General features: G+C 47.5%; 7 protein-coding genes across 8 annotated transcripts, besides 1 other annotated feature; 5 read left to right on the top strand and 2 right to left on the bottom strand.

Moving 5' to 3' along the window:
- Positions 1-515: 515 nt before the first annotated feature.
- Positions 516-1,960, top strand: TSTA_117630 (uncharacterized protein; the record flags this gene model as incomplete). The annotated part of the gene is made up of 2 exons (XM_002481934.1): positions 516-1,777; positions 1,829-1,960. The coding sequence occupies exons 1-2, from the start codon at positions 737-739 to the stop codon at positions 1,958-1,960; spliced, it is 1,173 nt and encodes a 390-aa protein (XP_002481979.1). The 5' UTR covers positions 516-736.
- Positions 1,961-2,297: 337 nt separating this feature from the next.
- On the top strand, positions 2,298-4,233 carry TSTA_117620 (CRAL/TRIO domain protein). 2 transcript variants are annotated; one of them, XM_002481932.1, is made up of 3 exons: positions 2,298-2,398; positions 2,575-3,268; positions 3,324-4,233. In XM_002481932.1, the coding sequence occupies exons 2-3, from the start codon at positions 2,619-2,621 to the stop codon at positions 3,985-3,987; spliced, it is 1,314 nt and encodes a 437-aa protein (XP_002481977.1). In that variant the 5' UTR covers positions 2,298-2,398; positions 2,575-2,618; the 3' UTR covers positions 3,988-4,233. The 2 variants fall into 2 exon arrangements, with proteins under 2 accessions (XP_002481977.1, XP_002481978.1); XM_002481933.1 differs by lacking the exon at positions 2,298-2,398 and having other exon boundaries at positions 2,524-3,268.
- Positions 4,234-4,597: 364 nt separating this feature from the next.
- Positions 4,598-6,084, top strand: TSTA_117610 (transcription initiation factor TFIID complex 60 kDa subunit; the record flags this gene model as incomplete). Its single annotated transcript, XM_002481931.1, has 3 exons — positions 4,598-4,967; positions 5,036-5,454; positions 5,530-6,084. 3 exons carry the CDS (start codon positions 4,598-4,600, stop codon positions 6,082-6,084), a joined length of 1,344 nt encoding a protein of 447 aa, XP_002481976.1.
- Positions 6,085-7,212: 1,128 nt separating this feature from the next.
- TSTA_117600 (S-adenosylmethionine decarboxylase proenzyme) lies at positions 7,213-9,519 on the top strand. Its single transcript, XM_002481930.1, has 2 exons — positions 7,213-7,791; positions 7,843-9,519. The coding sequence occupies exons 1-2, from the start codon at positions 7,671-7,673 to the stop codon at positions 9,204-9,206; spliced, it is 1,485 nt and encodes a 494-aa protein (XP_002481975.1). The 5' UTR covers positions 7,213-7,670; the 3' UTR covers positions 9,207-9,519.
- A 484-nt stretch (positions 9,520-10,003) lies between these two features.
- TSTA_117590 (transcription initiation factor TFIID subunit beta, putative) lies at positions 10,004-11,432 on the top strand (the record flags this gene model as incomplete). The annotated part of the gene is made up of 2 exons (XM_002481929.1): positions 10,004-10,494; positions 10,549-11,432. 2 exons carry the CDS (start codon positions 10,004-10,006, stop codon positions 11,309-11,311), a joined length of 1,254 nt encoding a protein of 417 aa, XP_002481974.1. The 3' UTR covers positions 11,312-11,432.
- Positions 10,371-10,437: a sequence feature (CT-rich).
- A 45-nt stretch (positions 11,433-11,477) lies between the features above and the next one.
- On the bottom strand, positions 11,478-13,124 carry TSTA_117580 (uncharacterized protein). The gene is made up of 2 exons (XM_002481928.1): positions 12,398-13,124; positions 11,478-12,376 (listed from the first exon to the last, which is right to left on the bottom strand). Exons 1-2 carry the CDS (start codon positions 12,960-12,962, stop codon positions 11,730-11,732), a joined length of 1,212 nt encoding a protein of 403 aa, XP_002481973.1. The 5' UTR covers positions 12,963-13,124; the 3' UTR covers positions 11,478-11,729.
- An 851-nt stretch (positions 13,125-13,975) lies between these two features.
- TSTA_117570 (uncharacterized protein) lies at positions 13,976-14,740 on the bottom strand (the record flags this gene model as incomplete). The annotated part of the gene is made up of 2 exons (XM_002481927.1): positions 13,976-14,201; positions 14,265-14,740. 2 exons carry the CDS (start codon positions 14,738-14,740, stop codon positions 13,976-13,978), a joined length of 702 nt encoding a protein of 233 aa, XP_002481972.1.

Here is a 14,740-nt window from a genome sequence, read left to right as displayed (position 1 = left end):
TTCATACTGGAAGCAGCTCTCAAGCTAATCGTAGGCTTAAATCTAACCAAAACTTATAGTTTCAACTGTTCAAGGGCCTGCTGGTTAGATTAGTAATCCCTATTTTGATCGCAGTGAGCTGCCCTGATATACGTAAAGCTTCCTCCCCATGTCAAGCTTGGCTTCCCATTAGATGATAATCCCACGACGGTTATTGGGCTGCTGACTTTGACGATATGGTACGAATAAGCTTCCTGAATAAACAACAGGGAACATATCAGATGCTATTCTCGACTCCCGCTAAATCCCCCGCTATGCGTGTACGTAAAATCAGACGATATCCCGGTCTACTCGCACTCTTGTGCATACCGAGACCCCGAGCCGCATACCACTAACTTTAGTAGGTTAACTTTTCGCCTTCTAGTAGAATTTTAACTTTGATAGAACAGCATTGTAGGGCTCAGAACCGGAAAAGCATGACATGCACGTTTGGGTTCCATCCTTTGACTGGGGTTCGATGCCCAGATTTGGTAATACCTGTATACATATTTGGTAAGGAGGGTGTCCACCGCTTGCTTTTGCCCTATGTTTGTTAGCAGAGCCAGATATCAGCAACTATCGGGTCTCAGCCTCTTCCCTGTCTTGCCTGGCCTACCTTCCTCGGCCTTTTTTCGTCTGCGTAATTGAAAGAGAAAGAGACAACAAAAATATCTGTACTCCAATATTTCCTCCTTATCATATCAATAACTCGGTAATCATGGCTGAGAATGAACAATCAAAGCCGCCCACGGTCGTCCAGCGTCTACGCAGAGCGTCAACCTCCGTGACCGGGGTTGTGATGAACTACAATCCGCAGCCGGGAATGTGGGCGGCCACGGGAACAGCAATTGCATATGCACCAACGCTCGGAGAGTTGAGAGAGCCAGTGACTGGCGGAAGAAATATTGTTTACAATGCTCATGGTCACAGTGCGAGGTCAGCCCCGTCAACCAACGCTGGGTCTACCACAATTACAACGACCGAAATTAAGGTTCCGAGAGCGCTGGAGAGGACAGATACTATCCCAAAGTCTTCGGCTTCACTCTATGAACCAACTACATCCACTGGAGAAGCTGGCGTTGCGGCCGAAGAGAAACACAACTGGAAAGAGACCACTCAACATGCCCTTGCAGTCGGTTGGAAATTCGTTAAGACGCCCACCGGATTTCTCATGACAATCTACGGTCTTAACATAGTCGCCTGGGGTGCCATGCTGTTCTTTCTTCTTCTCGACGCGGCACCGGCCATGGACCACCCCAACAAAGACTCGGACGACTCAGCTCGCAAGAAATGGATCGAAATCGACAGCCAGATCCTCAATGCGCTGTTTTGTGTCACTGGATTTGGCCTCGCACCCTGGCGCTTCCGTGACCTGTACTGGATGGTTCAAGCTCGGTTCCATCACAACCAACACGCAATGATGCGTCTCTGCAAGCAAAACGAGTCATGGTTCCGGCCTCCTCGGTGGTATCACGGAGTGGATTTGGAGAGCGGACAGCAGGAAAGACGAGTCACATTTACGGGCGAGGTGGCACCGCCAACACGGCTCTGGAAATTGAGTTTTGTCGTGTGGATGATGGTTTACAACACTCTGTTTCAATGTGCTCTGTCAGGTTTCATGTGGGGATATAATCGTATCGATAGACCTTCGTGGGCTGCAGGGACTTTTATTGGACTTGGTTGTGGAGTGAGCTTAGCTGCCGGCCTGATGATGTGGTGGGAGGGTCGAAAGGTCAAGAAGATTGAAGGACCGCCGGTGGTTCAGAATTCAGAACCAGAAAAATCCGAAAACTAATTAGAATGACACAAGGTCCATGTTGCAAAAGGAGTAGCCGGAGCTTGCGTTCCTAATGACCGGGAGTATGAGACTCTGGTTTATTTGAATAATATCTGTCATTTTGCGAGAGATAGCCAGACATATGACCTCACAAACAGGAAATAGATCTGGCTTCTACTGAAAAGACACATGAATTGAAGTTGCACAGTCAGTTTGACTATTGATAGAATACAACAGCGTGGAGCTGTCTGATCCGTGCTGTTCTAATTTCATCTCATCTTTGGCCAGAACTCAGGAGAGAAAGAGACAATGGCCGTTACATGGTCAGACCGTCTTTTCTGCCCCTGATATTCACCGCCCGTCAAATCTATGACATTCTATTGGCTGGTCAACATCAAGCTTGTCCGTAATAGGCAGTTGGTTGATACTGACGCCGGAAGATCAGTTACTCCGGGCCCTCTATGTATTAGTAGCTCCCATATGTTTCGACCCTGGACCTTCTGAGTTCAAGCTTTTCCCTTGTGCTTCATCCCTATACCCCCATCCATCTGTTCAGCTGTGGTAAAAGCATCGAATAGGGGTTTGACTCCTTGTGATTTAAAGGTAAGTCCCACCGCCCAAGGCATAGCTACCTTTCTTATTATTTGTTTCAGACTATTTGTTCACATGTTTCAAATCGTGCTCTGATCTGGCTCTTCTTAGAGAGTGCATTTTTATCCCCTGTCTATCCATCCTTTACATCTGATAAAAGACTAAAGTCATCTTTGTTCATTCTCTAGTCCTTCTGACAAAGACGATCGTACTCGAGCCGACTACATCCACAATGTCTTCCGAGACTGCTGCTGAACCTACCACTCAATCTGTCCCTGAGACAGTGAAGGCTGTTGAGCCTACCACTGCCGCTGTTGAAACCAAAACCGCGGAGCTTCAACCGGAGAAAAAAGTCGAACTCGCAACAGACAAACCAACAGAAGCCGTTACTGCTCCCGCCGAAGCTCCTGCTGAACAGACCGCGGCAGCCGCCCCGGTTGCTGAGCAGAAGAATGAGACCACCGAGAAGAGACAGGAGCCTGAAGTCCCTGCACAGCCCGAGTACTTGACAAAAGTACCTGGCCTCAGCAAGTTCTTTGACAGTCTGCCTGGTATCCTCGAGAAAACTGGCCACTCAGAAATGTGGGGAGTACCCTTGAAAGATTCGAAGGATATTCCTACCGTTAACGTCTTGATCAAATTCCTCCGTGCTAACGAGGGAAATATCAAGCAAGCTGAGGAGCAGCTCACTAAAGCTCTGCAATGGCGAAAGGAAATCAACCCTGTTGAACTTGCCAAGAATGCCAAATTCAGTGCGAAGAAATTCGAGGGACTTGGCTATATCACATCTTACCTTGATCCCACCTATGGAGAGACCATCTTTACTTGGAACATCTATGGTGGAGCCAAGGATCTGCCGAACACATTTGGTGACTTGGACGAGTATGTCGTCTTTCCTTGAAATTTCACATTGCAACCGTTACTGACTGATCTCTAGATTCATTCGCTGGCGTACCGCACTCATGGAGAGAGGTGTCCAGGAGCTCAAGCTAAACGAAGCAACCGAGGTTATCGAGTATGATGGTGAAGATCGCTATCAGATGCTCCAGGTCCACGACTACAAGGGTGTTTCGTTCCTCCGCCTGGATCCCGCTGTTAAAGCTGCTTCCAAAAAAACGATTGAGGTCTTCTCCACTGCCTATCCAGAACTACTGCGAGAAAAGTTCTTCGTCAACGTCCCTGCCATCATGGGATGGATGTTCGGGGCCATGAAGATCTTCTTGAGCAAGAACACCATCCGCAAGTTCCACCCCATCTCCAACGGTGCCAATCTTGGCAGAGAGTTTGCGTTTGTTGAAGACCTACCTAAGTCGTACGGTGGACAGGGTGCCGAGCTCAAGGACGCTGGCCGCTCAGTTCCACTGATTGATGATATCCCTGCTGGCGAACCTGCTAAAGCAGCCACTGAAGCAGCCAAAGAGACAGCCACTGAGAAGAAAGTTGAATCTGGAGCCGTACCTGCACCCGCGCCGACAGCAACCGAAGTCCCCAAAGAAGAAGCTCTCCAGGAAGAGCCTCCTAGGGAGGAAGCACCTAAGGCGGAGCCTTCTAAGCCCGAAGAGCCTTCCGCTGCTGAGCCTGCTGCTGAAGAGTCCAAGTAGATTCAAATATTACATATACCCTGTGATTAATATCGAGATACCCGATCCCGAGCGTGCTTGGATTCATTTCATTTTTTATTGTTCCGTGTTACCTGTCCCAGTACTTGTGCGCTCGCTGGATGGCTGGCTGAGAGTATAGTTATGTTTGCCAGCAGAGATTGAAGTTATACCCAGTTAGAGCATACTGACATGTTTAATTAGTGTCCATATTATAGGTTTCAAATAATAGGGATTATTTTTCTACAGATTAAGGCTATCAATTAACGTAATTATTCACATTATTCGTACACTTAGTGAGTGAACTGGTGCCAGGTGTTGCTGCCTGAGGCCGCATTTCTGAGGTCTTGGCATTTCCGCAGTTGCCTTTCTCCAACAAGCTTGACCTCTCAATTAACTCACTTGCAGATCATTCTTCAGCAGTCCTCACTTGGCCTTTAATACGATTCTGGGACTGTCCAGCCATTAATCTCATCTGCGACTACAGCATGCGCCTTTACATTCCGGCTTGATTTCCACTCTCGCTCCAGTTTACGCGGCTCATCAAATTCCGCGCTCCGTCCACCGTCAGAAACACCAACCTCCGCAATCGACCTGTCGCTATTCGCACAAGATGTCTGTTTGGAACCCAGACAACATCCGCGACGTAGCGGAATCAGTTGGAATCTCAAATCTCAGCAAGGATGTGACTGAGAATCTCGCCCGTGATGTCGAATATCGCATTGCTCAGGTGTTGGAGGAAGCTCTGAAGTTTATGCGCCATGGACGGCGGACGGTGCTCACGACACAAGACATCTCTCACGCCTTGCGGGTGCTCAATGTCGAGCCGCTCTATGGATATGAGTCGACTCGCCCGTTGCGTTTCGGAGAGGCATCGTTGGGTCCTGGACAACCTTTATTCTATGTTGAGGATGAAGAGGTGGACTTTGAAAAGTTGATAAATGCTCCGTTGCCAAAGGTGCCTCGCGAGGTTACGTTTACTGGTGCGTTATACTACTGAAATGGAGCCCCGTGCTAGAAATCATCACATGATACTGATGCTGTGGAAAAGCGCACTGGCTCGCCGTTGAAGGCGTCCAGCCATTAATCCCCCAAAATCCCACATCGAACGATTCCCGCAATCTTGAATTGGTCGCTAAGGGCCCCAATACTAACCCCAACCTCGCTGCTCTGAGCGGCAACCAGAATACCGCCGTCAAACCACTCGTCAAACACATATTATCCAAAGAATTACAGCTTTACTTTGAGAAAGTATGCAACGCTTTCCTTGACCAGGCTAGTGAGGAGTACAGAACTTCGGCATATTCGAGCTTACGGGAGGATCCTGGCCTCCATCAACTTGTGCCGTACTTTGTGCAATTTATTGCTGAAAAAGTGACGCATAGTTTGAACAATATTTTTGTCTTGACGCAAGTGATGAGAATGGCCGAGGCGATGATACAGAACCAATCGCTTTATATTGATCCTTACGTGAGTATCAACTTTTGAATGAGGCGTATACTGGCAAGATAATAGCTAACTGTGTTTGTTTTCGTGGTAATTTAGATTTCCGCACTTGTCCCTCCGGTCCTCACGTGTCTTGTCGGTCGTCAATTCGGCGGTAGCAATAATGAATTATCCGAGCAGTTCGCCTTACGTGACCTAGCAGCAGCTCTACTAGGCATGATCGCTAAGAAATACTCGCATGCATCGCACACTCTCAAACCCCGAATTGCACGATCATGTCTCAAGAACTTTCTAGACCCTGCAAAACCATTCGGCACACACTACGGAGCCATTATGGGTCTGCATGCTATTGGTGGCGCCGATGTTGTGCGTGAACTCATCTTACCGAACCTCAAACCGTACGAAAAGCTACTCCGAGATGCCCTTACCGAAGAGGGACCTCGACGACCCGAGGCGGAAAGAGTACTGGGCTTGTTATTGTCTGTTCTTTCCTCGTTGCAGGAGGACCGCGCACACCTTACTAACGGGCACCTGGCTGTTGTATCCGACGAGCTGCGTGAGCAGCTCTCGGATAAAATCGGCCAGTTGCTTGCGACCAGGATTGCGGATGCAGGGGAGGTACGATTAGCGCATGCTATTTTGGCGCAACAATAGACATTTTATCTTCTTATGATTCCCATTTTCGTATTTATTTTTGTTTCCCCCGTTATCTCCCCGGATGTATATTTTGAAACTTGGCTGGGTATTTTTGCTTTGGCGTTTTGCGTTCAAAATGGGCGGAATCACGGATACGACAGGTATTTTGTGTATTTTCTAATTCTTCAGATATCCAGATATCCAGATCATGGTCCATATGTATTTTACATTGATATCCAAAATAGTTGACCATGTGAAGTCCTCTCCTGTTCTCGCAAGTCTAGAGTTACTTAACTTAGTAGTCAGTCTAAGCTAGTCCAGTGGAGGCTTTGGCTACGTCACTGCTGCCCAACAGCAAAAAGCAACGACTTCAGCAATTCACGCACATAAGCTTGCTTATTTATATTATTCTAACACAGCGGTCTATACTGTTTACTGCGTAGTCCCTGAGAATAATATGAATCAGGCTCAGTTGAGGCTTTCACCGCTCCAGCTCTTGCTTAGCTCTGAGTCCTGCAATGAACCGAGTTTGCGCGAATTCGACTGAATATGCCTTTGAATACAGTAGAATTAACAGCGAGTATCATTGACTCATTGCCCATCATAATAAGAACCATCCGAAGAAAACAAAAGAAAAGAAGAAGGTCGTGTGGTGGCTTGCCAGAAAAGGTCCAAGCATTCTATTTGCTGCGCTTGCCCCGCGCACTGCCTTCCGCAGAAAAAAAGCGCACCGCCAATAAATCTGGACCACAACCACACAACAACCTTTTGCCAACTTCTCTCTCCCAATTTATTATCGATATTCTCGGACTCAAATATCTCAATTCTCCCTACAGACAATTCTTTCCGGCCTATCATTCGCAGTCAATCGGTTATTGCTATTCTCTGGTGCGACCCGTCACTGATGAGTGCTGCGCCCTCCTCCTTTTAAGCAGATTCTTTGCTTGCCTTCCATGAGCCCGAAGGACCTACTACGTTTCCTGTCCAAGCCCGCAAAGTAAGTCCCACAAGTTACGCGAACAAACAAACGGACGAGTTGCAAGACAATCACTTGTTTGACTCTTTATTGCCCCGTCACACCGGATGCGAAAATTCTAACTTCACTTGCTAGGCCTCGATAACACCCCTCGTGCTACCGTTTTTCCTCTACTTTCACCTTTCAAAATCTTTTCTAGAGCAGATATCCTCGTCTGCTAGACCCGATACTCCCCACGGTATCGGTATCTGTCAGTTCGAGGACTAAAACAGATCGCCAACATTCCGTTCGATCTGTTCTTCGTTCTCCTGTCCGCGCGCCCCCCCTAACATCCCCTCACTGGGAAAGGTATTTTTTTAAAAATCGTCCTTTTGGCTGGCTGATTAGCCAGCTCATTTCGCCTTTCGATAAACGGGCCTTCTCCTTCTCAGGCGGACACCGCATTGTCCCCTGGGTGGCAGATTGTGCTTCATACGGCTTTAGTCGTCCCAGCTTAAGCCACGTCGTGTTCCATCTTCGCTGACGAGTTATACAATTTTCAAAAAAAGAAGACAAAAAATTTCTCGTACCAGTCTTTCGCTCTCAAACTTTTACTATCAACAGCTCAGACGCTTGAACTCCTACGGATATGGTGTTCATTGGTATCCCCAAGAATTATACAACTTCACCGTCCTCATTTATCGGGACTCCGTCTTTGACTATCAATCATGAAGCTGTCGTCGACCTTGATAGCTCCAATGCGTTCGAAGGTGAGTTCTTTTGAAGTGCTTTCTACTGCTCATTCACTAATCCTGTTTCAGGCCCCGAGAAATTGCTAGAGGTCTGGTTTGCTCCCGCCGCCGACAATTTACTCGGTGGGACTGATCCCCGTGGTCTCAAAGCTGTTCCTGCTGAAATATGGAAGGACATGCTTGACTTGGTGAACTGCAAGGTGCTGTCAATCGTCGAGTCGGATGATGTCGATGCCTACCTATTGTCCGAGTCTAGCATGTTTGTTTGGCGCCACAAGCTTATCCTGAAAACCTGCGGTACTACTACGTTATTGTATGGTCTTCCACGCATCTTGGAGATTGCTGCCTTGTTCGCTGGGTTCCCCAAGTCCACCGCGCCTCCATGTCGTAACATCTCTGTTGCGGCCGCTCCCTATCGTGTCTTCTACAGTCGGAAGAATTTCCTTTTCCCCGATCGTCAGCGTGGCCCGCATAGGAGCTGGCGCGATGAGGTCAAGAACCTGGACAAACTCTTTGCAAACGGCAGCGCTTACATGATTGGTAAAATGAACGGCGAACATTGGTACCTCTACCTCACTGAACCCTACACCTCGTTGACACCGCCAGCGAGCCCGCCTCGCGAGACTGAAACTCGCGTGCTCAACATTCCGGCGGATCTTGAAAGCAAGAGAGCGAATGCTGGATCTCACGAAGAAGAAGACGAAACTCTTGAAATTCTAATGACGGATTTGGAAGAGGAGAATGCCGAGCAATTCTACCTCGACCATGCGAGTGCGGTCGCAGACATCCGTTATCGGAAGATCGAGAAGGAAAAGGACGAACTTGTGGACGTATTTAGCAATACGTCTTCTGACATGAGCGATCCCGACTCCGATGGTGAACAACAGCACACTCTGCCTCCTGAATTGACCACCGAAGGCCATGCCCTTGGTACTGTCGTATCCGAGTCGTGCGGTTTGGCTGATGTCTATCCCACTAGCAAATATCCCGATTCCCGCATCGACGCCTATCTCTTCACGCCATGCGGCTTCTCTGCAAATGGTGTCGTGCCTGCACCTGACGGCAAGTCTGGCACCCATTATTTCACCGTCCACGTTACCCCGGAGCCCCACTGCTCCTACGCGTCCTTTGAGACGAACGTGCCTCACGCTCAGAGTGGTCGGGAAACTGCAGATATTGTTAAGCATGTCGTTGACATCTTCAAGCCCGGTCGCTTCACTGTTACGCTGTTCGAAGCGAAGCCTTCGGATGAGTTCCTGAGCGAGAAAAAGTATGATCGCTCAGCGATTCTCCGGGCTCAGAAGATGGAGAATATCCCTGGATATCGTCGTGTGGATCGCATCGTTCATGATTTGGATGGATACGATCTAGTCTTCCGTTACTATGAACGTAATGACTGGAAGGGAGGAGCCCCACGGATTGGAGAACTCTAAACGGAACAACGTCTATTCAGATTGCTATTCGCCTGCTGATTTCATGTTTTCTCATTGCACGTATCAGTCCTTACCGCTCAATACCTGCTGCGTTGAATGAGCTTAGTTTTCGTCTTTCCACTTTCGAATTTTCAATACCTGCCCGTTTGCCAATAGTTTTTGTTTCGGGCATCTCGCATCCATTCATTTTCAGCTGCTGTTGTCTTGTTAGTCTGTATTTACTGCATAGTTAGTGTATTGAACAGCCATCAATTGAACTCAACCGTCGATAATGATCTTGAACCGTGCTTTTCCTAAGTTATTAAACGTGTCATGATTTTTGGATACTAAGATATAATTAACAACTCACAATGGAGTACAAGTTGTATTCATCATCTAAAGGAGATTCTTGGACATCGAACGATTTCATCTCTTTCAGCTTGATCATCTTGGGATTTATATCTGCCTAACCCAAAATAGGTTAGTCTTGTTCAACTGTGGGGAACTGAGTTGAATGGATCGTCAGAACGTAGGACCTTTACTTTGCCTCACAAGTCTCTGTCACTATTTATTCACTACTCACCTATATTATCTTCACCTTACCTCGACAGATACGATCCGGTGTCCGCTTATTTACGTTTGACTCTAGGTTAAACCCTAGGGCCTTCTTATCCTCCTTGGGTATAGATGAGCGCTGCTTGATCGCACAGAGTTCAGCACGACGGCCAATTCGTGACAACTGATCGATTCGCTATCCCTGGAGAGTTCGACAATCTTTACAGAATTATCGAAACCATCATCACTGAATCGCTAAAAAAATGTCGTCGCCGCCACCCACCACTCCCAGCGCCCTCCTTCCGCGCAAGCGGCCGTCAATCTCGTCCACAGCATCCGGCCAAGCGAAACGGCCGCGCATGCATCCTCTTCGCCAAACCTCTTTCCCAACGGGCATGGGCCTGGAATACGATAACTCACGCAGTCGAGCGCCCAGTGATGCCGGGAGTGTTACGGGCAGTTTCACGGGTAGTCTGGGAGGCACAAGCAGTGTATTCGACGGACCGAAGAAAAGGGGTCGCAAGAAGAAAGCTGATAAAGAAAGGGAAGATGCTTCGATAGCAAGAGGTGGTGCAGCAGATGGACGGAGTACGAGGGTTGGTTCGGCGGACATTGATGGAGGTTCAGTCAGAGGGGGAGCTGGAGGAGGGAATGAGGAAGCTGCAGAGGAGGAAGAGGAACAGGATATGGAAGGGGATATGCTTGGTGGCACAGAGGGGTTTCTTGATGTCGCTACGGAGAAGAAGAATCTTGCGTATGTTTTTGCAAACAATTTGATAATATACTTCTGCTAACTGTTCGATCACAGTGTTCTGACAGGTTCATTCACACCGCTTCAAGCAGATCGATATGAGAAATGGAACCGTACACGATTACGAAAAGAGACTCTTCGTCGGATTGTCAATCATGCTCTGTCACAGTCTGTTCCGCAGAGCGTTGTGACTGTGGTGAATGGCTTCACCAAGGTTTTCATCGGCGAGATTATCGAGAAAGCTAGAACTGTGCAGGAAGAATGGGCGGAAGCGTTCGATCTCTCTGCTCGCGTGACCTGGGAACGCGAACAGGCTGAACTCGAGACGGCTGCAGCTGCAAAGGCAGCAGCTGAAGCAGAAGCCAAGGCCAGAGAGGAGGCAAAGGCAAAAGAAGATGCCAAAGCTCGGGAAGAAGCACAAACAAACTCTGGATCAGCATCAGCCGAATCCAAAGAAAGCGACAAAACAACCACTGCAATGAAAAGCGAACCCCAATCTCCTCCTGGGCCGAATAATATTCCAGCCCTGCCATCAGCAGCCGGGTTTCCCACGACTCATTTAACACCTTATGCATCGACTCCGAATGCAGGACAACTGGCCAACGGAATGAAGATGGAGACACATCGCACTTTTATCCCCCCAGTAAACCCACATCGTGGCCAGCTACTTCCAGATCACATTCGTGAAGCTCTAAGACGCTACAAACGTGATGGCGAGGGTGGAGGGACTGGTATGTCTGGTCTGAGTCAGCCGATGATGGGAGTTAGAGGTGCCTTTTCCTGGCAGGCCGGACCTGGAGGGAGGAGATTGTTTCGATGAATCTGATAACCATGAAAATGCTTATTTGTGGATATGAGCTTTACTGACGATACCCTTTGCATTATTTTTGAGCATTACTTGAACTAACTTGTCCTTTTTGGGAGAAAACAATCATCACATCATCAAACATCGTCATAAAGTTGCACCACTCTTCGCCGCGTAATAACACTTCAAATTCATTTTAGAAACGATCAGAAAGAGGTCAAACTGCCGAGACTATTAACTTGTTTCAACAATATTGCTTGGGTGATTGCTCACCCAACAAATACTTGATTGAAAATCAGGCGCTTCATCAAACTGCCCATTCGACAGTTGCTGGAATCGACATCTGGAGATGAAGAGCATATTGAGAGTCGCTTTCTCACTTACAAATCATTCTACTCAAGTCAAATGAGGCTAGAGTGAGAGTAAAGTCTAATTACTCACCAGTATCATTCACCGGGACGAATTCCAACTTTTCATCACGTCCCTTTTCCACCTCTAACTTCTTCAACCTGTATCTCACGAACCCAGGCCAGCTGGTTTTTCTCATGTCCAGCGGTCTCTTCGAATACAGATACTCCTCAAAGGCGATTTTATCGGTGAGGGTTCCCAGGAAGCGGAAATTGAAGATATTAAAATCTTTCATGAGGTGCAACTTGGTATTTCGAATCACTAACTCGAAGCTTTTCACCGAAGAGTTATCGAAGACAGCGGCCCAGTCATCATCATCTGCCGCGTTGTCGAGGAGATTCTCTTTGTCCTCAAGATCAAGTTTCCAATCCCAGTAATCTTCCGCGAGTTCCATCTTCCTCTGATGGACGGCGAGTCGTTCGTTTTTGATCCTGTTGAATGCATCTCGCTGGTGCCACTCAATGTCTTCTAGTGGTGTGATGACCCATAGTTTTTGATCCTCTTTCTTCTCCTGTCTAGCCCACAATAAAGACCAAGTGGTGACAGTAAGAGCCTCTGCAGGCTTCTTAAGGATTCGCTCCCACCGGCGATTGCGGACTCCCTTCTCCAGGAAAATCTTTCGTCCCCACTCCTTCCGATAGTGGGTGAGTGCGGTACAGATTTCGGCTACCTCTGACAGGCATATAGTAAGACCCTTTTCGACAAAAACCTGCTTATAATCATAACCCTCGATCGGTGTGAAGCATTGCGAGACTGCATCCGCGCAGTATTCGGAAAACTCCAGGAGCACACCATCTTCACTGAAACGATCTTCGTGTTCATCGACAAGGGCTCGGACTTTCGTGAAGTAAGGAAGAATGATCTCATCAATGAGTTTTGAACCGAGCGTTTCCTGTAACTCGAGATCGTTGATTTTCTCTGCTGCCCACCACATGTCTGCGACGCCCATTGCTTTGTGCAGGGTGTCTTTGACTAGATTGTACTGGGCATGGAGGATGTCAATGCGTGATTCGCAAAGATCCTCGAATGTATGCATATCTCGCTCCTCTGGGGTATTGTTGTAGGCTAAGATCGTCTCGTCCACGGTAGTGTGGATAGGAGAAGAAGGTGGTGCTGCAGGACGGCGGGCCATGACTGCCTGGATAAATGAGAGGATGATATTGATGATCAATAGGTATATGGTGGTTTGCAGGAGTCTCCAGGTTGATGAAACAGTGTATTTTCCTAGGTATGGAAATGACTGAGAAGATGAAGACATGGAGAGGACTTGAGGGGAGGAAGCAGTGAGGGGGAATTTTGGTCACATCGTCAGGCTGGTTGTGTGAGAAGTCTCGGCGCTCTTCACCTGACCACAACCTTTCAGAATATTGCTAGAAGAGAGACAAAGAGTTATTAGACATGGAAGTTCACCTTTTTGTCTAAATTTCTTTTGGTAAAATAGCAACTGAACACCTTCGTGCTAGTTTCGGCCAATGACTATATGAGTTTGAATTCTCCCGTCAGAGCTGGTTCTAGTTAAGCTCAGACTGGGCTCAGAGTAGATTCAAATCCCTAGAATATGAGGCAAATAACTAGAGAAGTTCCTTATACAACTAAGTCTCCATGAGATATTTATACTTGTAGAAGGTAGTGAAGTCGAAGATGCTCTATCTAGGGCATACAAATCCCGTGACTAGATTCACTGAAACAGTTAGCTTAACTAAGTTAAGTTAGACCAGTGATCATTACATAAGCAGCCCCTTTTTTAAGTTAAGTTAACTTAACTACTCCTTCACCAACCTCATTTGCATCACTTCTCAGTATGGAAGAACTGAATGATTGAAATGGGGCTATCTGCTTGTCAAGGCTTTGTTTTCACAGTCAGGACTTCAAAATTAGGCCTTTCTGTCACCAGATATCTCCTCGAAAACACCTCAGTGCCCGAGTATGGGGCATCTATGGAACTATAATCAGTGAGAATCATGCCTTGAGTGTTCCTCACCTTATAAAAAACCGAATTTCAGTCATTTATTTATGATACGAGCCAGGGTGCTGGGTATCTGGAAAGGAAAATGATTGCGAAATGGTCTCAAATTTGTAATTGATCTACTCTAGTTACATCATGAAAATCGTGGGAATTCGAAGATGTGATGTGGATTCGATACCACCTCTTACATAAAACCCGTTTAATGAATGACCACTTTTGCAGTCGAGGAGTCGAAGATCTCAGAAGCAGTCACATAGAATGGCTTGTATTTACACAAATCGCACCAGTCAGAAAATTCCTGGCAGCTACATTCCATGGTTAAAGTCCTCCGGTGTAGCATAAGGCAGAATTTCAAACAAATCCGGATCATCATATCGATAATGATCTTCAAGCACCCTCGCACCCTGCGGCAACAATTCAGGAAACGGCGGAAAGGCCTGCGTGATGTCGGCATCACTGGAGCGATTACGAGCGACACGAGATCCAGGGACAACCTCATTCCATTTGTGCTCGAACGAGTTCAATTTTGACCTGATATCCAACGAAGCAACGACTAAAGTCGGGTTTGACTTGCAGATACCGATATCCACGTACACGTCCTCCCATTGTCGTGCCCCTAAGTCTGAGGAGGGATCTTCAACCGAAGGCCACACTACCACTGGACACACATCCCATTCATCAGCATCGGTCTCAATCTGCTTCGTCTTTTTGTATTTGAACTCTACAACAAGTCTGTCCTTTGCCCATTTCACAGGACCTTCAGTCAAAGGGCCAGCACTCGAGTCTATGATCCCGTGCAAGTGTCTAGTGACCACCTTCTTCGTCTCTTCCACGATAGCATTTGGAATCAAAGCTCTTTCTTCGCAAGTACTGCACAGTCCACGGAATCTGACAATCGTCTCCGTACGGGGATTCTGTCGAATTGCTCTCTCCGTATGCTCGGGTGGGTACATGCAATGGTTATCTTCGACAGTGTGTTTACACGCAGTGAAGATGTGGAGTCTTTTTTGGCCGACGCGTCTGATAGCATTTGCCACGCCGTCTTGGACCGTCAGTGGTTGGACCGGCAT

The sequence above is a fragment of the Talaromyces stipitatus genome, genomic scaffold (genome assembly GCF_000003125.1).
Source record: "Talaromyces stipitatus ATCC 10500 scf_1105507295555 genomic scaffold, whole genome shotgun sequence".
Lineage (NCBI taxonomy): Eukaryota > Fungi > Ascomycota > Eurotiomycetes > Eurotiales > Trichocomaceae > Talaromyces > Talaromyces stipitatus.
Note: the sequence above shows the minus strand (reverse complement) of the source record. Positions and strands in the feature narration are given on the sequence as shown.

Excerpts from the sequence above, each read along its gene's own strand:
- TSTA_117620 (XM_002481932.1), top strand. The coding sequence starts at position 2,619 with ATGTCTTCCGAGACTGCTGCTGAACCTACCACTCAATCTGTCCCTGAG. Across the intron at positions 3,269-3,323 it reads ACATTTGGTGACTTGGACGA|ATTCATTCGCTGGCGTACCG; the intron begins GTATGTCGTCTT and ends ACTGATCTCTAG.
- TSTA_117580 (XM_002481928.1), bottom strand. The coding sequence starts at position 12,962 with ATGTCTTCATCTTCTCAGTCATTTCCATACCTAGGAAAATACACTGTT.
- TSTA_117600 (XM_002481930.1), top strand. The coding sequence starts at position 7,671 with ATGGTGTTCATTGGTATCCCCAAGAATTATACAACTTCACCGTCCTCA. Across the intron at positions 7,792-7,842 it reads TAGCTCCAATGCGTTCGAAG|GCCCCGAGAAATTGCTAGAG; the intron begins GTGAGTTCTTTT and ends ATCCTGTTTCAG.